We start from the raw sequence: 24,415 nt of genomic DNA, 5'->3' as shown, positions 1-24,415 counted from the left end.
TAAAATGTCCAAAGGATCCTCGAACAGACCCTTAACCACACAAAAATGTTCAACATTTGTGTGGGTGGTACCACAAGGATTGGACAGATAGGGCACAATTTGAACATAAACTAAGTTTCGACAATATTCAAAGTTTGGACCAAATCGGTTGCTACGTCTATGAGAAATCTCGCGAACCATTTTAGCAATATTTTCGAACTTTTGTGGGGGAGGTACCGGAAGGAGTGGACCTATAACCAGCACCTTCAAATTTCATCTAATATTCGAAGAAATATTACAATATCCAAAGTGTGGACGAACGCAGTATTCGGTTCGAGCTCTCCAGCCACTACATATGGTGCCATAGGGTTTTTTTGCAACTTTCGGGCTGTTTTATCAAGAAGTGTGGACTTGCCCCTGAAAAAACGTTTACTGCCGTAATTGAGGCAGCGAACGCAAGTTGCTTCAACAAAAATCAAAGTGATCCGAGAGCAGGTCTTAAAGTGAATTTATCCGAAATTTTGTGTGGGAGGTACCCGAAGGAGAAAACAAATATAGTCCATATTCGAACCTGATCTACATCTGGTAGATATATTAGGATGTGTAAAGTATGGACCAAATCGGTCAATCCCATTAAGAGTTATCGTGCGCACATTTTTTTCGAACATTTTTGAACATTTGTGGGGGAGGTACCTGGAGGAGTGGACCGATATGGCTTATCTTCGAACATAAACTAAATTTGCACAAAATATTACGAAGGCCACATTTTGAACCGAAACGGCAGAACCGTTCGAGAGTTATCTTACGCTCCAACCACTACACACGGTGTCATAGGGTTTTTTGCACCTTTCAAACTTGTACCGTCGTATGGGCGGCAGTGAATATAAGTTGCTACAATAAAAATCAAAGCAATTAGAGAGCAGTCCCTAAACTGAACTTTTCCGAAATTTTGTGTGGGAGGTACCCGAAGGAGTGGACAGACTGAGCCCATATTAAAAACTTATTTAAGTCTGGTACACATTTCACGATGTTCAAAGTATGGACCAAATCGGTTACTCCTTTCAAGAGTTATCGTGCGCACAAATTTTCCGAACATTTTCGAACTTTTGTGGGGGAGGTACCTGAAGGAGTAAACCGATATGGTCCATCTTCGAGCATAAACTAAGTTTGGACAAAATATTACTATAGCCAAATTTTGAACCAAATCGGCTCATCCGTTTGAGAGTTATCGTGCGCACCAGCCAGCCAGACAGACAGACGGACGGACATTGCTAAATCGACTCCAAATTGTCTGAAACACATTTCGTCCAAACATACTTGGGGTCTAAAACCATTATTTCGATGAGGCACATTTTGCCCGTATGCAAGCCTAAAGGCTGAGGGTATGAAAATGTAGCTTCTGTTACAAAAACTGACAAAACGATACGAGACATGTCCTTAAACTGTACTTTCACGAAAAATTTTGAAATGTTGTGTGGTAGGTAAGGATTGGATCGATATATAGAATGGACATATTTGAGCCTGATCTATGTTTGGAAAAACTATTGCGATGTGAAACTTCGAAACAAATTGGCTATTCCCCTCGAGAATTATCGTGCGCACCATTTGAAATTCTTGTGGTGTCTGAATGCGTTGAGCAATATGGCTTATCGCCGATATAAGTTTGGTCAAAATATTACGAAGTGGAAATCGTTTGATACGTTCGAAAGTTATCGTGCGCATCAGCCAGACAGACGAACAGCCTAAATTGCCTAAAACGAAATTCGTACAAAGACACTTGGTTTCAATCCCATTATTTTGATGAGGAACCTTTTGTTGGCATTGGTTGGTCATTTTAGTTGGAGCTTTTGGACCCTTATCACAGGAAGTATGAACTTATCCTTGATACAAATGTATCCTCGTAATAGGGGCCACCAAAAAAATTAAAAACAATAAAAAAAAGTAAGGACGTATCAGTCAGCCGTGCTGACGGCGAAAAACCCTCAGCCACTGACCAAGAAAAAAAAAAACAACATATACCAAACATATACATACAAATATTAAATTATGTTAAAATAAGTATGAAAGAAATTTTTCAAAACGTTTTAGAGTTATCTTGCACAATATCCGACAGGGTTTTGAAGCGTTTGGGCCATTATCTTAGGAACTTACAACTTAGGAACAAAATGTACCCTTTTAAATGAGGCCGCTCCAACAATCTACTGAAAAAGAGTCAAAACGATGCGAGAGGAGCTCCTAAACTTCACTTTATCCGAATTTTGTGTGGGAAGTACTCGAAGGAGTGGACCGATATAGTCTATATTTCAATCCCATACTGGACTGCATGAAATAATACGATGTACAAAGCCTGCATCAATCAAAAACTCCCTGCGAGGATTATCTTGCGGATTTGCCATTTTGGTTGGTGCCGTCAGGGTTTCTTGGAGCTTTAAATCCAATATCTCAGGAATTATTGACTTACTCCGGCAAAAAATTGTACCGTCGTAAAGCGAGCCACAAAAGAACTTACTGAAAAAAATTTCAAAACCATCCGAGAGGAGCCCTTAAACTTCACTTTATCCGAATTTTGTGTGGGAGGTACCCGAAGGAGTGGACCGATACAATCCATATTCCAACCTGATACATTACTGGATAAAATAATACGATGTGCAAAGCCTGCAGCAATCAGAAATTCTCTGCGAGGATTATCTTGCGGATTTGCCATTTTGGTTGGTGCCGTCGGGGTTTCTTGGAGCTTTTAGGCCAATATCTCAGGAAGTATGGACTTCAGCAAGAAAAAAAGGGAGCCGCAAGGAAAACTTACTGAAAAAAATTGCAAAACCATCCGAGAGGAGCCCTTAAACTTCACTTTATCCGAATTTTGTGTGGGAGGTACCCGAAGGAGTGGACAGATATAGTTTATATTCGAACCAGATCTATATCTGGAAGGAATAATACGATGTGCAAAGTTTTGACCAAATGGATTGCTCCCTTTGAGAGTTATCGTTCAGACCATTTTACAGAAAAATGTTGAACTTTTGTGGGGGAGGTACCAGAAGGAGTGGACCGATATGGCCCATCTCGATTGAACTGTTCGAGAGTTATCGTGCGCACAAGCAGACAGACATTTTTCGTATCAAAGTGTATATACCCTTCTAGCCTAAAGGCTGAAGGTATAAAAAAACTGGTTGGCTTCAACCCATTTTTGCCCATTTTTCTACATTGATGCCAACACAGCTTCCACGAAAATTAATTTTAATGGTCGACATTATGGGATCCGTCCTAAAACACTTCACTTTAAAGTGTACGTTATCAGTTCTGAAAGGGTGAAACACGGATTCATCGGTTGTGAAACATTTTTGGTTTTTGCCATATACACTTTCATACGAGCAAAATGTGCCTCGCCGAAATATTGGTTTTAGACCCCAAGTATGTTTGGATGAAATACGTTTCAGACAATTTGGAGTCGATTTAGCAACGTCCGTCCGTCTGTCTGGCTGGCTGGTGCGCACGATAACTCTCGAACGGATGAACCGATTTGGTCAAAATTTTGGCTTTCGTAATATTTTGTCCAAACTTAGTTTAAGTTCGAAGATGGGCTATGAGCCCGTGTGTAGTGGTTGGAGCGCAAGATAACTCTCGAACGGATCTGCCGATTCGGTCCAAAATTTGGCCTTCGTAATATTTTGTCCAAACTTAGTTTAAGTTGGAAGATAAGCCATATCGGTTCACTCCTTCATGTACCTCCCCCACACAAGTTCAAAAATGTTCGGAAAAATTGTGCGCACGATATTTTTTTTAAGGGAGTGGCCGATTTGGTCCATACTTTACACGTCGTAATATATCTACCAGATATACATCAGGTTCGAATATGGGCTATATTCGGGTACTTCCCACACAAAATTTCCCATAAGTTCACTTTAAACCGTAAAAAAACGCTATGGCACCTTGTATAGTGGCTGGAGAGCACGATAACTCTCGAACAGAACAACCGATTTGGCCCAAAATTTGTCCAAATTTATTTTCAGTTCGAAGATGGGTAATACAGGTCCACAAATGTCAGTAAAATTGTATGCACGATATTTCTTAAACGGGGCAACCAATTTGGCCCAAACATTGGATCTCAATTCACATAGGCTGAGGATATATCTCTGTCGGCAAAGCCGACTGATATTTTTACTTGTTTTTCTATAAATCCTTTCCCGTACTCCAAAAACTTGCAAATAATATTGAATATTGGAGTCCGTTTCTATTTTCTATTAGAGAAATTTGATAATGTAGTAGAAGAATCTAGCAGTTCATTTCCTGATATATGATCGGCTGATTTTGACATTTCTAGCTTTTTTGCAATTTCTGATATTTTTCCGTTCCCGTGTTTCATGAACAAATTCGTAGGAGAAAGCAATCCTCACTATTTCTCGCTTTTCCCAGTTTTAATGGTAAAAAAGGTTAATAATGAATGTATTCGTTTGTATGTTTGTTGGTATTCAAATTAAATACTTACCAAATTCTTTATTCTCAAATGTCTGTTGTATTAAACTGCTGGTGGGCCATATCAGACTGTAAGATACCATACCTCTTGTCACCGGGTATTTGGTGAGTATTGCTTTAAATTTTAATAGAAATGTTGACATTTTTATTTTTGTAGGTTAATGAAGCTGACTGACGTTTAATGTGCCGCCACTAGCCAGTAGATAAAAAGTGAAAATACTGAAAGAAGAAAATGTTTTATTAAATACCCTTATAATTAATAAACATCAACAAGATATCACCTCTTTATGCGAAAAATGTGAATATTGCAAACATTGACCTTGATTTGCAAGCATTGCCGGGGGTATTTTCACGGGAAATAACATTGGGAAAGTGTAACAAAACATTATTTTCACAGAACAACAATAACACCGAAAACAATGCTTCACGTGAAATCGTTTTTTTATTATCGATACTTGGAGTTTCACCACCACGGAAAACAGCTTGAGGTATACTTCGATTTCATTTTAATTTAAAAACATTGGCTTATAGCTAAGCAGACATCAAACGTTCAGTGTATTCGGAGGAAGTAACAACATGAGACCAACGACTAAGGATTATTTGCTGATACTTGGCACTTGCGCATTGTTTGGCTGTGGCCTGGCATTCGATAGTAAAATTGTAAATGGCAGCCTGGCATTGCCTGGAGAGTTTCCTTATATGGTAAGCTTCATATTTAAATAGTAGTTTAAAATACAGTGATGTCCAATGTACCCTCCAAGGTTTCTCTGAGACGTGCCTCCTCTGGCCGCCACTCTTGTGGTGCTTCAATGTTAAATCGTGTTTGGGTCCTAACGGCAGCCCATTGTGTGGTCAAGGCAGAACCTCACCAAGTCAATATTCAATATGGTAGCAATGATTTGGACCGCAACTCCACCCAAATTGCCAATGTTACCAAGATTTTTGTTCATGAAGGCTATGATCCTTCAAATCAATACATTCATGACATAGCCTTGATGCGTTTGGATAAACCGGCCAATGTGAAAAAGGATTTCATAGGCGTACGCTTGCCTGATTATAATTCAGAAAGTGAGGCTGAAACTCCAGCTACCCTCATTGGTTGGGGCCTCAATGCGGTAAGTCCTAGATGCAGGACATACAAAAAAACAAATTTCTCATTAAAATTCCTTTCCTTACAGACTGGTGGTGTGGTTCAAAAACATCTCCAGAAAGTAGATTTGGAAATCTTCAGCGATGCTGAATGTAGCCGCAGGCATGGCATTGACATACATCCCACAAATATTTGTGCCGGTGTCCCGGAGGGTGGTAAAGGCCAGTGCAGCGGTGATTCTGGTGGCCCTTTGATTGTCAACGATACCCAAGTGGGAATTGTCTCATGGTCACGTAAACCTTGCACTGTCTATCCTTATCCGGGTGTTTTCACTGAAGTCTCGGCTTATGTTGCATGGATATTGGAAACCATATTGGATGCCGAAGATGAGGAAGAATTTGGCGACAGCCAAGAGGGCCTTAGCGGTATTGATGGCATATTAAGTGGAGATTTAATTATTGTACGCTCTAAAAAGCAAGGCTTGATGAAGAAATTGTTAAAATAAATACACTTTTAAATGTGAAAATTATATTGGAAAAGAATGCAGTTTTTGTTAGTATTGGAGATTAATCGGGTTTGCATAGTCATATTATACACAGCCAAATTTGTTATTCCTGTCTCTAAAATTTAGTAATTTCCCATAATATCCTTCATACTTGTGAAGAAATTATAGGATTTCTGAAGGGTACTATTATTCTCTATAAAGAGTCAAAATATTCCAGATTCAAAGATCATGGTGGGCCTTAAAACGTTTACGGGGGTTGACATTTTGAGAGGGGATTGTTTTTCTTTTTCTTTGTTTTTTATAGTAGAGTGTTTTTATAGGGGCGGGTTACTAACCCAAAGCCCAACCCGCGTTTTTATCATTATGTGCACTAGGGTTGTGACATTTTTACAACCTCATATACCTGTATCATAGCGTGATGAATTTCTACGTACTATTACATAAAATCTTAATTATAAGATGATTCGGTGAAAAACCTCACTCACAAAATGATTTTAAATTTTGAATTTATCAGAATTATGTGAATTTTTAAGTCACTGGAAGCAGATGTATAATTGAAAATAAACTTTAGGCCACATGAGGGTAGTTAATGGTAGTGAGCTAACATGTGCCGCGCGTTCACCCATAAGAACGTTAAAAACTTGGGTTTGGGCATGGGGTTAGTAACACTCCTCTACAAAAAACAGCCTACTATGAAAAAACGAAAGAAAAGAAAAACAAACCCCTCTAAAGTTGACGAACCCCGCAAAACGTTTTAAGGACCATGATTTGCGAATCTGCACCTGGAATGTTCGCCCTCTTTATAGAGAAGGTGCAGTCTTCGCATTGGCAGACGTACTTGAAAAGTATCGGCCTTGTACTGTCATACAGGAAATACGATGGATTGGGAAAGGCGTCACAACAACACCTAAAGGTGACGCACTGTATTATAGCTGCCATGACGTAAAGCATGAGTTAGGTTGCGGATTCGTAGTTAGACGGAGGCTAAAACATCTGGTATCCAGCTTCACCCCAGTGAATGAAAGACTTGCTGCAATTCGATTAAAAGCAAAATTCTTCAACATCAGCTGAAGACAAGGACGAACAGACCAAAGATATATTTTACGAGTGCTTAGAAGAAACTTATGACCATTGCCCTGCCCATGACATTAAAATTATACTAGGCGATTTTAATGCCAAAATTGGATAGGAGAATATCTTTGGCCCAACAGTCGGGAAATTCAGTCTCCACAGTGAAACATCTGACAATGGTATGATGCTGATAGACTTTGCAGCTGCAAGAAACATGGTAGTTAGCAGTACCAGATTTAAGCATCTCGATATTCATAAGGGCACCTGGCTGTCGCCAGATCAAAGAACAAGAAATCAAATTGATCACATTGTGATAGATGGAAGAAATGCATCAAGCGTTTTGGATGTACGAGGCGCAAACATTGATTCAGATCACTAACTTGTTGCAGCAAAGATACGTACCTGTCTAAACGTTGCAAATAAAGCACAAACAGACACAACGCGGAAGTTGGACATCGATAGGCTGCAAACACAACAGATAGCCACAGCATATTCCACTCAACTAGCCCAATTGCTTAATGAGAGCACTCCTTGTCCCGATAACATAACAACACAATGGCAAAATATTGCCCACTCCATGCAAACAGTCGCAAAATCCATACTTGGATTCCAGAGACCTGCACAAAGGAATGTATGGTATGACCAGGAGTGTCGTGCTGCTAACGAAAAGAAAAATGCGGCATATAGAGCTACTTTACAATCAGTAGCAACGCGTAGCGCACGAGAGAGATATCGGGGGAAAAGGAGAGAAGAGAAACGTCTTTTCCGCAAGAAGAAGAGAGAAATGGAAAAGCGGGAGTGTGAAAAAATCGAGATGTACAGGAGACAGAATGAAGTCCGAAAATTCTACCAAAGAGTGAAACATCAAACAGATGGCTTTGGTACAGGCACATCCTCCTGTAGATACCAGCAAGGTAATCTGGTAACTGATGCAGATAGTGTGCTAAGGATATGGAAAGAGCATTTTTCCAAACTGTTGGTATCCAATAGTAGCGAAGACGATGATACCACAGATCCAATTCCAGAAGATGGTATAGAATGTATACCACCCGGCCAAGATGAGACAAAAACAGCAATCAACCGGCTGAAGAATAATAAAGCAGCAGGAGCCGATGGCTTACCAGCCGAGCTGTTTAAAAACGGAGGCGACGCGCTGATAAGGTGTATGCAGCAGCTAGTTAGCACCATCTGGCAGGAAGACGTACCCGACGATTGCAACCTGAGTATCCTGTGTCCCGTCTACAAGAAAGGAGAAAGGACCGTATGCTCCAACTATAGGGGCATACGTCGTCTCCCTATTTGCTATAAGATAGTGTCAGGGATATTATGCGAATGACTAAAGCCAATGGCCAACGAAATAATTGGACCACTCCACCATTGACCAGATATTTACCCTGCGGCAAACTCTGGCGAAGACCCAAGAGATGCAGATCGACACCTACCACCTTTTTGTCGATTATAAAGCAACCTTCGACAGCCCGCTACGTTCAAAGGAATTCCAAGCAATGTCTGAATTTGGTATCCCCGCAAAACTCATTCGGCTTTGTAAAATGACTCTAACTGACACAAGATCTTCAGTTAAAATAGGAAAGAAGCTCTCCGAAGAGTTTTGTACCAAAATAGGTTTCAGGCAAGGAGACAGTCTATCGTGTGATCTTTTCAACATCCTGCTAGAAAAGGTTATACGAGAGGCAAACGTTGATATAGACATCATGGAACGATCAGTAAAATAAGTAACCGATACCTTTATGAAGGTCGAAGGAGAATCTGCTAAAGTGGGTCTGGCGGTAAACGGCGAGAAGACCAAGCTGATGGTGTCGACGTGCAATGCGTCCATTGAGATCGGACCAACTGTTAAGTTGGTTCCTATAATTTTGAGGTAGTAAAAGACTTCGTATACCTCGGCACCGCCGAAAACACAACAAACGACATCAGTTGTGAAATAAAAAGAAGATTTGTATTGGCCAACAGATGCTACTTTGGCTTAAGTAAGCACTTTAAAAACAAAGCCACAACTCGTCAAACAAACATAACGCTTTACAGAACACTGTTACTACCCGTGCTGATGTATGGTTCCGATGCCTGGGTACTTGCGCAAGCAGATAAGGCAGTGCTTGGTGTGTTTGAGAGGAAAATTCTTCGAAAAATCTACGGGCCGATTTGCGTTGACGGTGAATATCGACGTCGTATGAACCACGAGCTATATCAGCTATACAAAGACATGAATATAGTTAAACGTATCGATATGCAACGATTGCGTTGGTTAGGCCATATCATAAGAATGAGCGATGATGAACCCACTAAAAAGGCGTCACATGGCGGTGCACGCAGAATCGGGAGGCCTAAGCTTCGATGGAGCATACAAGTGGATGAAAAAATGAAAAGGCGCGGTATTCCAAAAAGCGAAACAGAGAGAATTGGAGATCTTTTCTTAGTTCGGTCTATGGAACAAATGTTCTGTAATGGGCCAGCTAAGTAAGTATTATAATCGTTTATACATTTTTACATCAGATAGCCCTCGTGGCCTCTATTATGACGGAAAGTCCATACTTTTTCAGTTAATCGTTAAAAAGCTCAAACAATACGAAGATTCCTCACAGATGTTCAAAATTTAAACCAAATTTAAGCACTGTTTCCGGATTTTTACAGTAGGTACCTCTCGTGGTCCTGTTTATAGCTATATAATGTCCATGTTTCCAAAACTATGAATATGAAAGGGGTAAGTATACATTGTAATATTTCTCATAAACTTAAATCAAGTTTGAAGATGGACTGTATCGGATAAATCGTCCACTACCAACTTCAAATTTCCGCTTAATTGAAGTTTAAGAACCCTTCAAAAATTGTATTACAATTTTCATCCATGGTTCTCCTTGTAATGGCTAGACAGCGGAATTTTATGCAACCCCTATTTTTGGTCCGATTCATGTCAAATTGTGGGACTGGAAATATTTTTGGCTTCTGATTACATTGCAATCGAAACATATGACATATGCAAAAATATGCAAAATATGTAAAATGCATAAATTTTGCATATGCAAAAATTTATGCATTTTACATATTTTCTTATGCAACAAATATTTCAATAATAGGTACAAAAATGTTTGTGTGTACAATTTTTCTGTTTAAAATTCTCTTCAGACAAGACAATAAAATAGAGAAATGTATAACCACAGCTACAACCTTCAAAATACCGAAAATCGGGAGGTATCGTTCTATGGGGGCTATATGAAGGCCTGAACCTAAATCGAAAAATTTTAGGTGGAAAGTTTTATACCCCCAACGAAGACTTAATAACAAATTTCAGCCATTTCGGAGGGATATTGAGGACACAACCTTCAAAATACCATAAATGCGGAGGTACCGTTCTATGGGGGCTATTTGAAGACGTGGACCTATGCCGACAAATTTCAGGTGGAATGTTTTATACCCCCAACGAAGTCTTAATACCAATTTTCAGTCATTTGGGTGGGAGATTGAGGCTACAACTTTCAAAATACCGAATATCGGTATGTATCGTTCTATGGGGGCTATATGAAGAAGTGGACCTATGCCGACAGATTTCAGTTGTAAAGTTGCATACCCATAGCGAAGGCTTAATACTAATTTTCAGCCATTTCGGTGGGATATTTAGACCACAAATCCTTGAATACATTATGCATATGGTTTAGCATATGCTCATTTTATGCAGATATGTAAAAATATGTCAAAATATGCACGAGATGCAAAATATGCAAAAATTTCTGGGCCTAATTCGATTTATTTTGTAATAAAACGAGTTTCCGTCTAATCAGATTTTCTCTACGACCATCCTAACCATACATGCCTTTGCATAGGATTACGCTGTCTAGTAATGACATAATTTGTATAGTATACACGTCCATACTGCCTGAAGCTTAAAAATCCTATGGCCACCATCTAAAATGACTACTTAGCACAATAACTATTGAAAGGAAATACTCCCAAAATTAGAACAATTTACCGCTTCATCCCACTAAAGTGCAAATGTATTCGGTTCCATTATAAATCCACGACATTCAAAATACATAATATGTTACGCGTATCTTTTTTAGGTCTCAATACGTCGAGCCAAAGACAAGCAACACTTTTGTTCCGGCACAATATTGAATTCACAATGGATCCTTACGGCAGCTCATTGTTTTACGTTTTTCACATCACCAAAAGATATTGTCGTGCAATATGGTAGCAATGAACTTAAACCACACTATCCATCCCATAAGAACGTAGAGCGAATTGTCAAACATGAAGGCTATAATCCAACAGTGACAATACATGATATAGCTTTACTTAAATTGGAATCGCCTTTGCCATTTTATATAGCTTTAGGACACGTAAACTTGCCGAAGGATACACAAACACAATATGAGAATAAAGATGTGACATTAATAGGATGGGGTTTAAATGAGGTGAGTTCTGATATTAGTACATAAAATAAGTCTAATTTAAATATTATTAATATATATAAATTTACTGTTTCCAGACAATGGGTTCTCTAACATCCCGATTAAATAAAGTCTCCTTAAAAACCATAACATTGAACGAATGTCGCTTGTCGTTACTGTCTGTGGTACATAAAACAAATCTTTGTGCCGGAGGCAATGGTAAGGGCCAGTGTTCTGGAGATTCTGGTGGTCCTTTAATGTTGAACAACCGGCAAATTGGCGTAGTATCATGGAGTCTAAAACCTTGTGCAAAGAAACCAGGAGTTTTTACCAATGTTTCTTATTACATAGATTGGATAAAGGAAACCATTAAAGAGTAAAACAATGTTTACATGTGTACCCCCGTCGTCATAAATTACATTATTGAACATCAATGTAAATATTGCTTACAAATTAAAATATCGTTTTGTTTTTTTACAATCAAATAAATGCATTTATTTTTTTTTTTTTTTTTGTATGTACATTTAACATAACACCATAAACCTAAAAATAACACGTACAAACGTAAAATTGCACTAAAAATTATTCTATGTTTCTTTTTTAGCTTAACTTATTTACAAGCTTAAAGCATTCCCCCGCTGTTGTACTTCTTCATAGTGTTTTATGTTGAGATCGCCACTTTCTCCTTGTTGTTCTTCATTTTCGTGTATTTCCAGTCTCTTCATATACGCCAAAAAGGTGGTCCACATTAAACTACAAATACTTACAACGACTACACGATGTCTTTCGGGTACCATGGCAAAGTTAACAAGATAATATTGATATTAATTTCGGTTTTCAAAATTGTATGAAAATATTGGAAAGGCAATGCTAAGTCCATATTTATATTAGGCAACTAGCATCTCTTAATGAGTTTTAATGAAACATGTTTATGGACTTTATGCTTGACAATTCAAAAATTGGTATTTTGTACCTCGCTTCTTCGGTCCATTGCCAATCCGAGGAGGATTTTAAATGTATCTACAGATTTTGTCTGTAACCTTTCTATTCACATACGGACTTTGTCGATTTTTTTCGCCCATTGATGCATTTAAGATTTATTATCGTCCATGTCCCCCCTGTCTTTTTACTAAAGCGATTTAATTATAAATGTTAAAAAAATGGTTAAGACGAATTCTCCCGCTAATTGAGACTTTATGTTTTAGTTTTGAATGTCTGATGGACCGTTAAACCTCACCATTTAAAGAAATTTGTAAATATATCGTTTTTCTTGGTCGAAGGGGCGTACACCGTTGTCTCGAAAATTAATTTGCACTCATAAGTTTAACAAATATAGCGATTATAAAACAATAAGTCCCGGAAATTTGTATATAAATAAAGAGCATTTTGGACCACGGGACATTCCTGAACATTTTCTGAAAATTGCATGACATTAGCTTCAGTAAAAGTAAGGCGTGCACGCAGAGAAAAAATGTATTTGTTTTGTTCAAACATTTGGTTTGTCTTTTTACGTACTGAACTTTACTGAACATTTTTTCTTCAGTAAAGTTTTGACAATTGTATAATTGAAATGTTGCTAAACATTACTGAAGAAACAATGTTCAGTAAAGTTCAGTACGTAAAAGGACAAACCTATTGTAATCCAAATCCAAAAATACCATCTTTTGTTCCAAACATAGAAAACAAAAACAACTTTCGAATTTCCGCAATATTGTAAAAATCGTTAACAATACCGATTGTAGGAACTATCATAATCTAATTTTGTTTACAAAAAGTATTGTCAACCCAGAAAACCACCCCAGAAATTTTTGATTTGAGTGTATATACTTCTCATATACACTTTTCGCATAACTTGGATATAAATGTCGCGTATAATATTGCAATCATTGATGAACACAATACATGGTTTGCTGCATTGGCTGACAACAAAGACAAACAAAAAGCCACAAACACCCACCACAACATGAGGAATAATTAAACACCATAACACCAAACCTCAAAGCACAATGAAGATAGAAGAATGAAGCAAAACAGAAACAAATAAAAACAAGAGTCTCCTTGTTGGTATACATACACACAAAAACAATGATAAAGGCTTCATGTCATACAAACAAAACTCACCATAATTGTTTCAACACGGCTTCGAATAGCGAGAGAAGAGAAAAAATTGTCGAAGAAAAGAGAGAACTATTGTCCAGTTGACAAAAACAATTTTTGGATTTAACAAAAGCCAATTGTTGGAATCACAATACTACATTTGGAATTTAACAATATCTTTACAATAAATATTTTGCTCTTCGAATATTGTTGGATCAATCATATTTTTTTTCTGCGTGTGGGAAGGTTCCCCATCTCTTCCGAAATTCGTTAAATATACATAACCACGGCAAACCTTGAGCAGCGGAGGTGATATTACTGCTGTAAGGATGAAACGCAGCTCCCAGAGAGCCACCGTATTCTCGTCCATTTACATGCCATTCGGGAGCCCTGACCCACCGGGCAAATACGTGGAGAAGCTCGTCATGGGTAGCACTTGCCTCATCATTCTAGGATGTGATGCCAATGCTCACCATTTCCACTGGGGCAGCAGCGACATAAATGCCAGAGGTGAGCCCGTATTCGAGTTTATCTTAAAACATAATCTTTGAATATGCAACAGGGGAAACGAATACACTTTTCAAAAAAAGGAACAGGGGAAGGTTATAGATATAACCCTCATTAGTAAAGTCGAATCCCTTATCAGTGACTGGAGGCTATCGGAAGAATGCTCCTTTTCGGATTATCGGAAGATATTCTTCCAAGTCTCTGATAATGGTATTCGACAGCCACCATTTAGAAGTCCACGGAAAGCCGACTGGAACAAATTCAGTGAACTAGTAAGCTCCAAGCTGGGAGTATCACGCTACCTCCAAACAGCCATAGAGGTTAATAGTGCAGTGAAGCACGTGACAGAGGTTTTGGTGGACAGCTATGAGACCGCCTGCCCACTCACTTACTCAGGCAGAAGATGTCAACCGGTCTGGTGGTCGAAAGATCTGGCTAATCTCAGAAAGACTAGCAGAAGGCTCTATAACAAAGCCAACAAAACGAAGTTTTCCACAGATTGGGAGAACTACAAAGTGTCTTTCAATAAGTACAACAGCGAAATAAAGAAGGCTAAACGCAGATCATGGGTCTGCTTTAGCAAGTCTATAGAGGGAGTAAAGGACATGGACTAACTCCGGTCTAGAAACTCTGGATGCATGGATGCACCAGAGCGCTCAGCCGATCCACCTATGTGCATCCGAGCCACAGGGGAAGTGAGTGTCATCGAGGAGATTATAAGTCACACAAAGATAGCTTGGGCGGTAAACACTTTTAAGCCTTTTAAATCACCTGGTCCACTGGAGGTGTTGATTCCACATCTGGATCACATTTTTAGGGCCTGTCTACGTCTATCGCTCACTCCGGTTCTGTGGAGGGAGATCACGGTGACATACATCCCCAAAGCGGGGAAGTCAAGTCACACACTTCCTAAAGACTATAGACCAATCAGCCTATCTTCCTTTCTATTGAAAACCCTAGAAAAATTGTTTGATGTAGAAATAAGGTCCAATCTTGATAACAGTGTTATAAGTCCTGCCCAACACGCCTACATCAAAGGCAGATCGGTGGAGACTGCACTAAATGAAGTCGTTGGTTCAATCGAGAGGAATATGATGGGCTCAAATTATAAGTTAACGTCAAACTCGAATCCATCCACAATTCACTCTTGAACTTAGTTGTTTCCACCACACTGATCAATTGGATCGATGGAATGTTTAGCGGCAGGATAATAAATTCAAATGTCGGTGAGACCTCCATTCGGAAGCCTGTCACCAGGGGCACACCACAAGGTGGTGTACTATCTCCACTGCTGTGGCTCCGGGTGATTAACGAAATACTTAAGAAATTTGACCAACTACGTATAAAAACAATAGCTTATGCGGTGACGTGGTCATAATGATCAGCGGGAAGTTCCCAAAAACGCTATCGAAACTCATGCAAGGAGCTCTAGTCAATTTATCACGGGCACACAACAATGGACTTGAGCTGGTTCTATTTACGAACAAGAGAAAAGTCAAACCATTCACCCTACCAACGCTGGATGGAGTGGCCCTAAAGCAAATGTGTTCTTCTTTGACACAGCGGTGCCGAAGTTTTTCTGCAATTTACACATATACGACCCGAATGCATAGAAAGAACGTACGAAAAAGAGATAATGTTTTGATTTGTTTTTGTTTTGTAGCGTGCGAGCATAAAAACACACTAACGCACAGTCATAAGTTGCCAATAGTTTGAATACATTCACAGTTTGGTCTGTTCTCTTTTTCGTCACGTCTGCCCTAAAGCTCTCTCTAGAGCAGTGTTCACCAGCGAGCCCTTACTGAGAACAAGTGAGCGTAACTTTCAATGTAAAACACACAGTAATGTATGCTCACTTCCTCTCAGTAAGGGCTCGCTGGTGAACACTGCTCTAGAGGCCATTATCCTAGACCATCAACTAAAGTGGAAAAGGAATGTCGAAGAAAGTGTAAAGAGAGACCTTACAGCCCTTTATTCATGCAAGAACTCTATTGGTAAGAGTTGGGGATTGAAACCACTGGCTTATGGTTCATTGGTATGGTGGAATGCATTAAGTAAGACATCCCTTCTCCACAAGATTAATACCGTTCAAAGAGCGGCATTTCTCTTAATTACCGGTGCCATGAAAAGCACTCTCCAGGCTGCCCTCAATGTATTACTGGATCTTCATCCGATGAATCTCGTGGTGCAAGAGTTGGCAGCAAAGAGTGCTCTTCGACTCAAGGAGATAAGCTCGTGGCGCAACTTCGACTATGGCCACGCTATTATTTTACGACGATCTGGACTATCAGTGGGATCGGAGGTAATCAGTGACTATATATCACCACAATTACACTTCGACGAAATTGAAGTTCGGATACCTGACAGAGAAGCCTGGACCCACAACTCCCCACCTCTACCCGGTATAGAGGTTTATACCGATGGCTCCAAGATGGAAAGGGGAACAGGAGCGGGCGTCTACAGCGATACCCTCAACTTACGGATCTCGTACAAGCTAAGCGAAAATTGTAGCGTCAAATCAAGTCTGCTGCGGTCTTGCACTGCAGGATAGCTTTGGAGGCCCTAAGATCAATCGTTACCTTGTGCTGGGTCAATGGGCACTGCAACATCGAGGGAAATGAAAAAGCGATGAATTCGCGCGTCGCGGATCTGAGTCAAACGACATCGAAATCGATAACTCAATCAAGCCACCCTTGTGTCACTTCATGCGGCTCCAAAAACAAGTATACAGGGAGAAGGCTTGTCAGATTTGGAACAACGAACCTGGCTGTAAGGCAATGATGTACAAAATAATATGTGTGACTGTAGTATTTGTGCCATTAATCGACGCTAGTACTGCTTTGTTCATAGCTGCTGTAAGGTATCAAAGGCAATCTGTCCCAACCTCTCCAAACGGAAGACCACTTCTCTACTCTCTATGAGAAAACCCGACCTGAAACTAATGGTTGAAGTAATCAAAGTGGGCGTAGTCAAGTTTTTGGGTACCAAATAAGTAGGTAAGGCCGGAGACACAGCCACAATTGTCTCGCAAATTAATTTCCAAACCGATACATTCGTAATTATTGTTAATATAGCATTTTTTTAAGAAATAAGGTATAGGGGAAGTACCCCGGCCCTTCTGAAATTCAACAAATTATGTAGCCTATTTTCACCGGAGGCCATCCCTGATTTTTACTTATATAGATATAGCATTTTTAAAGAAATCGGGTATAGGGATATGCAAAATCGATTTCGGTTATTAGCCGTAAAATTTCTAAAAGTCGTAGTCGACTATGGAATGTGCGGAAAACGGATAATAGATTATTCTTAATCGACTTTCGGAAGACAGACAGTCAACTTTTATTCGTAGTAAACCATTAGTCGTAGTCTATTATTATTCGTAGTCGGCTATTAATCGTGGTCGACTATTAGTCGTAGTTGACTACTGGGTGTACTAAAACCGCATAATTGACGGTACTTTATATACATATAACCATCACATATCATATAACCATCACATATAAGCATCAACGAAAATGGTCGATTATAATCGGTTTTTGAAAGTCGACTCTTTGAATACTCCCAAATAATCGACTAACCGAAAAATCGAGTTTTAAGTTTTTTTACGAAAACCGAATGATCGAAAAACCGATTATAGCATTTCACAGAGTATCCGTAATAGGGTATAGGGGAAGTACCACGTCCCGATGAAAAAACTTTACCAGTTTATTCTTGTGGCTATACAACGAATGCTACAAAAATTTGTTGGCTATATTATAGGGCCAAAATTACATATAATTGGCCATATATGCATATTGGAGCAATATCAAAATCTGGCCCAATTTTAATATTTTTTTTTTTTTTGAATTCGTTTTGTAGCCACAACAACAAACTGGTAAAGTTTTTTCGTCGATTGGAAAATAATTGTGTCCTGTAGAGCGATTTTTTGAAAATTCACCTTTGGCCCCCGTACAAAGTACTATGGAAATAAGGATCGTTCATGGTGCAAGGGTTGGCCATAATAATGAACTGGTAAAGTTTTTTCATAGATTGGATCATAAATGCGGCGAAAATTCACCTTTGGTCCAAAACAAAGATCGCTCCACGGCACGGGTTAACGTTGGACGATCGCCATAAAATTTCATATATAAGGTTTTCGGATCAAATGGGAAAATTTGAGGGGTAGGCCTTTCAAGAAAACATTTGTGTTGTTTTTTTGGGCCGCCCTAATATAAATACTTGATTTATTGAGTTGTATGATCAGAACCAGCAACAGGGGTGGTTAATCTATATGAGCTACGAACAGATCCCTAATTTAAACAAGTAAAAAAGTATCAATCGGTTTTGCTGACAGAGATATACCCTTATCCTGTGTGTGATTTTAAAGTTACATTTATAGGCAGATCAACCACATGCAGAGAAAAATATATGATTGATCCAACAATATTCGAAGGGCAAAATATGTATTGAGAAGATATTGTTAGATTCCGTATGTAGTATTCTGAGTCCAACAATCGTTTTTGACAAGTAAAACAATTGTTTTTCTCAACTGGACAATATTATTCTCTTCTCTCGGTATTCGATGTCGTGGTGAAAAAACAATTTCGTTTGTATGAGTTCCTCTTTATCTTTGTTTTTATACCCTCAGCATTTATGCTAACGAGGGTATATGTATACACTTTCATACGGGCAAAATGTGCCTCATCGAAATAATGGTTTTAGACCCCAAGTATGTTTGGACGAAATGTGTTTCAGACAATTTGGAGTCGATTGAGCAATGTCCGTCTGTCTGTCTGGCTGGCTGGAGCGCACGATAACTCTCGAAGGGATGAACCGATTCGGTTCAAATTTTGGCTTTCGTAATATTTTGCCCAAACTTAGTTTAAGTTCGAAGATAGTTATATCGGTCCACTCCTTCCGGTACCTCCCACACAAAAGTTCGAAAATGTTCGGAAAATTTGTGCGCACGATAACTCTTGAAGGAAGTAGCCGATTTGGTCCATACTTTGCACATCGTGAAATTTATACCAGACTATATCGGTCAACTCCTTTCGGTACCTCCCACACAAAAAAAGTTCAGTTTAGGGCCATCTCTTGAATCGCTTTGATTTTTGTTTTAGCAACTTGTATTCACTGACCCAAACGACGGTACAAGTTTCATTAGCGGCAAGTCAATACTTCCTGAGAAAATAGCATGCAAGTTGCAAAAAACACCTATGACAACGTGTGAGGTGGTTGATGCGCAATAAACTCTAGAACGGATCTGCCGATTCGGTCCAAAATTTGGCCTTAGTAATATTTTGTCCAAACATAGTTTAAGTTCGAAGATAAGCCATATAGGTCCACTCCTTCAGGAACCTCCCCCACAAAAGTTCAAAAATGTTCGGAAATATTGTTCGTACGGTGGCCGAATTGGTCCATACTTTACACATCCTCATATATCTTCCATGTTCAAATATGGACTATATTTGTCCACTCCATCCGGTACCTCCCGCACAAAATTCCACGGATAAGTTCACCTGATATCGAATCACTTTGATTTTTGTTGAAGCAACTTTAATTCGCTGCCTCAATAACGATGGTAAATGTTTTTTTCAGGACAAGTCCGTACTTCTTGAGCAAACAGCCCGAAGGGTGTAAAAAAATCCCTTTGGCACCATATGTAGTGGCTGAAGATCCACTTCCATAATGCCCAATGTCGATCCATTTCTTTTAGTATCTCCTCCGCAAAACTTTTGATCTTTAATCCTAATCAATATTTTTGTCGGTTAAAACGCCCAAATTTTTAAAATCCCTTATGTTGAGGAGGTGCTTGGAGGATGAGGGCGATGGAATAGTTATATTTCATCATTTAATTTGTTGTATTTTTAGTCAAACCCGCTGTCAATACTCATAATATTATACGTGACATTTATACCAAAGTTAAGTGTACAGTCGAAATCGCTTATAACGTCGGCCAAGGGACCGACGGAATTTGTCGCTATAACCGATATGTCGTTATAAGCGATAGGGCTATAAAGGGCCCCAGAGATTTGGGACTTTTGGATATCGTCGTTATAACCGATATGACGTTATAAACGACGACGTTATAAGCGATTTCGACTGTATATGAGAATTATATGCGATCAAATCAAAAATGTCGGGCCACTATCGAGAGAAGTATGGAGAAAAAAACTATAGCGTTGAAATGAAGGCCACAAAGGCTACTAAAAAATGTAAATATTGGGACATTTCGGAGCCCATATCTGAGAAAGTACGAGTATAGGCTTCTATCTTCAATGTCTACTCGCTATTAAATCGTTGCGAAATGATCCAAGAAATGGATTAAAGCGCAAAAGTGTTGCACTTTTGCGTGGGAGGACCTAAAGGAGTTGACAGACATAGTCCATCTTGCAACTGGATCTAATTATACCCTCAGCCTTTAGGCTAAAGAGGGTTTATACACTGTGATACGACCAATAATGTGCCTCATCGAAATAATGGTTTCAGACCCCAAGAATGTTTGGACGATGTTCATTTCAAAAAATTTGGAGATTTCCCCATGTCCATGTATGTATGTCTGTCTGGTGCGCACGAAAACTCTCGCCCGGATCAACCTATTCGAACAGAATTTTGTACTTCGTAATATTTTGCCCAAACATAGTTTAAGTTCGAATATGGGCCTTATCAGCCACTCCTTCGGGTAACTCCCCCACAAAAGTTAAAAATGTTTCTTTGAAATGTTGTGAATGATAATTCTCGAAGGAAGCAATCGCTTTTGTCCAAACTTTGCACATCGTATTATTCCTTCCAGGTATAGATCGGGTCCGAATATATCGGTCTAACTCCTTTGGGTACCTCTCACACAAAATTCGGAAAAAGTGAAGTTTAAGAGGTCCTCTCGGATAGTTTTGAAAATTTTCCAGCAGGCCGTCCTTGCGGTCCCCTTTGCAGATCGTGTTATTTCATCCAGTCATGTTTCAGGTTGGAATATGGATAATATCGGTCCACTCTTTCAGGTACCTCCCACACAAAATTCGAAAAAAGTGAAGTTTTAGAGATCCTCTCGGATCGTTTTTAATTTTTTTCGGCAGGTTGTTTTTGTAGCACCCTTTACAACGGTATAATTGTTTTCGGGCGCAAGTCCTTACTTCCTGTGATAATGGCCTAAAAGCTCCAAGATATCCGGACGGCACAAAAATCGAAAAAAAAAATTTATCCACTTTTTAAAATATTGTTTTATTTTATTGAGAACACTTTTAATAGGACAATCGTGAAAGAATTTTGTCGATATAGGGTGTTACAATAAAGCTAAAGCTCCTCAAACATTGAACATTGTTCGTGCGTAGCTTATATTGAAATTTATATAAAAATGGACAACATGTTCAAGGAACTATATTTAAACAAGTTATTAGAAATAATAAACCTTTTGAATAGGGAATTAAAGAGTTTACATTATCATGATAATAGCTCTAGCTTGATTTAGTTGACATGTGTTTTCGGACATCTCAAATAAATCGAGATAGAAAACAGTTAGTATAAACATGATTATAGTTTCAATTAAATTTATTTCAAATTCAAAACAACTATGAGGCAACTCCAGGCAGGTTATTAAAGACCGAATATTAAAAACAAAAGTACCGTTATATAGGGACTACATCCAAATCTGAACATTTTTTTAATCGGTAAAATTGAACAGGGACCTTAAAAAATATGGCATATTAAATGTTAATGCTATTAAATTAAAATTGACTGAGTTATAACAAAATCAGAGAATAATATATAGGACAAAATCTAAAAAGATTTTTGTCAAAATTGACACAACTGATCAACGACCTAAGCAAACATCGCATATTAAATTTGAACGATATTCAATTAAAATTTACCGATTTATTGGAGAAAGATATATTTGGGGGCTATATCCAAATCTGAACCGATATGGACCAAAGTACAAAAAGTACAAATACAGTACAAAAATTCATCATCCTAGGTCAACTCCTTCTATTTTGGTCTACACTTACAAATCCGCAAAATAACTCGCGCTGGGAGTTTCCGATTGGTCCAATCTTTGCACGTCGTATTATTTCATCCATTCCTGTATCAGGTTGGAATCGGTCCCGCCCTTAGGGTAACTCCCACACAACATTTTCACAGTGCCTATTACAATTGTAATATTTTTTCCGGAGTATGTAATGTAATGTAATTACTGTCTTGGCTAGAATTTTTGTCTTTGTGTTGGATAGAAAAACTCAATGCTTTGGCCGTTATATGCCAAAATGTTAAAAAAAAACTTGGATAAAAAACTTAAAGTCAAAATCGGGAGGCTCGATTTTCACGGTAGACCTATGGTCTAGTTGACTTTTTTGATCAGTTCAATCCCAAGAATCCCGGGGCCCATTAAGGTTTTCAAATCGCCCCGGCCTAATGTCCATACATCCTGTTATAATGAACCAAAAGCTCAAAAAACCCTGCCTGCACATATTAAAATGGATAGTGCGCAAGATAACTATCAACATTTTTAAAAATTTCTTCCAAACTTAGTTTAACGTAATTTAATATTTCGAGCTCTGTGAATCAGCAGCACATATTCTGTAAATCTGGAAGTGAAAGATCGACAAACCAAACTATATGTATTTCTTCGACTTTTGTCCTAGTTATAACCAGTGTTTCTTCAGTCAAAATCAATCCTGTATCTCATTTTCATTCCAATCATTACTTACCTTAAATGTTGGCAGAAATTTATCTTTCACCTCTTGTACAGCCTCCTGCTTTGTTTTACCTTCCAGTAAAGACATGCCGGCAAAGAAACTTGCACAAGCAAATGGTCCATAGGATAATTGTTCGAAAGCAGACTAAAAGAAAAAAAAAACACTTTAAAAATATTTTCTAATACAAAATTTACTTTCAATACGTACCTTAATAAGTCCTACACGTAATGTCATTTGTGGCCACATAGCCGATGTCAGTTTCACCCATCCATACAAGGAGGGTGCCACATATAATGATCCAAAGATGCCAAATCTTAAGGCACGCATATAGTCATAGGTTTCTATGGATATTATGGATATATGATTATATTCTCTATATAGAATGTTTCAATACTTACTCAGATTTTTACCCTCTAATGTTTGTTGTATTAAACTACTCGTCGGCCATAGAATGGCATACGATAATGAACCCCGTAGCAATGGATGAGCTGAGGTAAAGGCTTTCCATTGGGTTCTTAAGACTTGTATAGTTAAAGGCATCATTAGGCTATATGGCCTGAGATAGTTATTGGTTTATTATCGGTTTATGTTTTATACCACGCACTTTTATTGAAAAACAAATGCAATTTTTTTTAAACAAAATCACTTTAGTATTAAAAACGATTATAAATGGTGTTCATAATAAGGAGTTTTTTTAAGTAACACAATTTTTAATGGAACTGCTCCCAGTTTGTTCTTGGTTCCACATACAAATTCGTTTTAATATCGATCACTATAAACATACCTTCTTAATACTATATTCTAAAATCAGCCGTAAATATCAGCAATGCCACAACCTGGAGAAATATTATACCGGTAGGTTTCTTATCTTCGAGATATAATAAACCTACTAATATAAATCACTAGACGCCAATTTTAAACTTCAAATTCGAAGACATTTAATAGAGTAAATCCAAAACAGCTGTACCTCCGAAACACTATTTTGATGTATTAGACATAGAGACGCCTCTTCCTGCTGCTGCTCTATTACTTCTATGACACAACACAAAAAAAGAATAACAAACATTTTGATTCGTCGCCAACTGATGATGGCGTATAAAAAGTCTATTTTTAATTTTGCATCTGAAAAAAAGAATCCAACACAAGAAACACCAAAGTTGACCGACCGACAACATTTAATTGATACAAGTTCAAGGTCTTAATTTTTCTTTTGCGAAAATCAGGTCAATGTTTGCAGTACTCACTGAAATTGTTCATCACCTATTTTTACATAATATGTACTTGCTTTTTTTATTTGAAAGAAGAAAATCGTTTCCGTATAAAGAAAGCTATTTTTGTTGTTGCTTTTCACTTTGTGGAAATTGTATTGAACATTTGGTAATTACGAGTATTTTGCCTCCGATCTAAATGCTAGAATAGTTGAGCGTGCACTAAATTGCAATTTGTTTAGGAAATTCGAATTCTCTGTAAAAATATACATATGTATTTGGACATATGCAATTGTTGGCTGCATGCGATCGGAGGTGGCGTAATGATCTTGCTACGTCATTGATTGCATTGTATTTTAGACAAATTTAAAATAAAACTGAGAAAACAGTTGTTTGATACACATATATTGCGGTAAATG

At 38.4% G+C, this 24,415-nt stretch overlaps 4 protein-coding genes across 10 annotated transcripts in view; 2 read left to right on the top strand and 2 right to left on the bottom strand.

The window, feature by feature from the left end:
• LOC141398756 (uncharacterized) overlaps positions 1-24,415 on the bottom strand; it is a 57,271-nt gene that overhangs the window by 6,260 nt on the left and 26,596 nt on the right. For 2 of the 5 annotated variants that reach the window (XM_073976387.1, XM_073976389.1), the window contains exon 2: positions 4,463-4,668. In XM_073976387.1, the coding sequence (XP_073832488.1) occupies positions 4,463-4,592 (130 nt within the window). In that variant the 5' untranslated portion in view covers positions 4,593-4,668. Of the gene's footprint in view, positions 1-4,462; positions 4,669-24,048; positions 24,231-24,415 lie in introns of those variants that run through there. The other 3 variants (XM_073976385.1, XM_073976388.1, XM_073976386.1) reach the window with 3 other exon arrangements.
• On the top strand, positions 4,678-11,963 carry LOC141398752 (trypsin-1-like). The gene is made up of 3 exons (XM_073976378.1): positions 4,678-5,151; positions 5,211-5,564; positions 5,628-11,963. The coding sequence occupies exons 1-3, from the start codon at positions 5,026-5,028 to the stop codon at positions 6,042-6,044; spliced, it is 897 nt and encodes a 298-aa protein (XP_073832479.1). The 5' UTR covers positions 4,678-5,025; the 3' UTR covers positions 6,045-11,963.
• On the top strand, positions 9,820-11,898 carry LOC141398408 (trypsin-like). The gene is made up of 3 exons (XM_073975693.1): positions 9,820-9,834; positions 11,189-11,542; positions 11,608-11,898. The coding sequence occupies exons 1-3, from the start codon at positions 9,820-9,822 to the stop codon at positions 11,896-11,898; spliced, it is 660 nt and encodes a 219-aa protein (XP_073831794.1).
• On the bottom strand, positions 11,983-24,120 carry LOC141398757 (PXMP2/4 family protein 4-like). 3 transcript variants are annotated; one of them, XM_073976393.1, is made up of 5 exons: positions 24,033-24,084; positions 23,187-23,910; positions 22,996-23,129; positions 22,801-22,932; positions 11,983-12,301 (listed from the first exon to the last, which is right to left on the bottom strand). In XM_073976393.1, the coding sequence occupies exons 2-5, from the start codon at positions 23,329-23,331 to the stop codon at positions 12,272-12,274; spliced, it is 441 nt and encodes a 146-aa protein (XP_073832494.1). In that variant the 5' UTR covers positions 23,332-23,910; positions 24,033-24,084; the 3' UTR covers positions 11,983-12,271. The 3 variants fall into 3 exon arrangements, with proteins under 3 accessions (XP_073832494.1, XP_073832493.1, XP_073832492.1); XM_073976392.1 differs by lacking the exon at positions 11,983-12,301 and having other exon boundaries at positions 16,095-22,932; positions 23,187-23,820; positions 24,033-24,120; XM_073976391.1 differs by lacking the exon at positions 11,983-12,301 and having other exon boundaries at positions 16,095-22,932.

The sequence above is a fragment of the Musca autumnalis genome, unplaced genomic scaffold, assembly GCF_047663935.1.
Source record: "Musca autumnalis isolate F117 unplaced genomic scaffold, ASM4766393v1 scaffold_3, whole genome shotgun sequence".
Taxonomy (NCBI): Eukaryota; Metazoa; Arthropoda; class Insecta; order Diptera; family Muscidae; genus Musca; species Musca autumnalis.
Note: the sequence above shows the minus strand (reverse complement) of the source record. Positions and strands in the feature narration are given on the sequence as shown.

Bases quoted from the DNA above. Each gene is read 5' to 3' on its own strand.
- LOC141398408 (XM_073975693.1), top strand. The intron at 11,543-11,607 runs GTGAGTTCTGAT...ATATAAATTTAC, and splicing joins TAGGATGGGGTTTAAATGAG to TGTTTCCAGACAATGGGTTC.
- LOC141398757 (XM_073976392.1), bottom strand. From the start codon at position 23,331: ATGATGCCTTTAACTATACAAGTCTTAAGAACCCAATGGAAAGCCTTT. The intron at 23,130-23,186 runs GTAAGTATTGAA...TAATATCCATAG, and splicing joins ATTAGAGGGTAAAAATCTGA to AAACCTATGACTATATGCGT. The intron at 22,933-22,995 runs GTACGTATTGAA...TTTTTCTTTTAG, and splicing joins TACGTGTAGGACTTATTAAG to TCTGCTTTCGAACAATTATC.
- LOC141398752 (XM_073976378.1), top strand. From the start codon at position 5,026: ATGAGACCAACGACTAAGGATTATTTGCTGATACTTGGCACTTGCGCA. The intron at 5,152-5,210 runs GTAAGCTTCATA...GTACCCTCCAAG, and splicing joins CTGGAGAGTTTCCTTATATG to GTTTCTCTGAGACGTGCCTC. The intron at 5,565-5,627 runs GTAAGTCCTAGA...CTTTCCTTACAG, and splicing joins TTGGTTGGGGCCTCAATGCG to ACTGGTGGTGTGGTTCAAAA.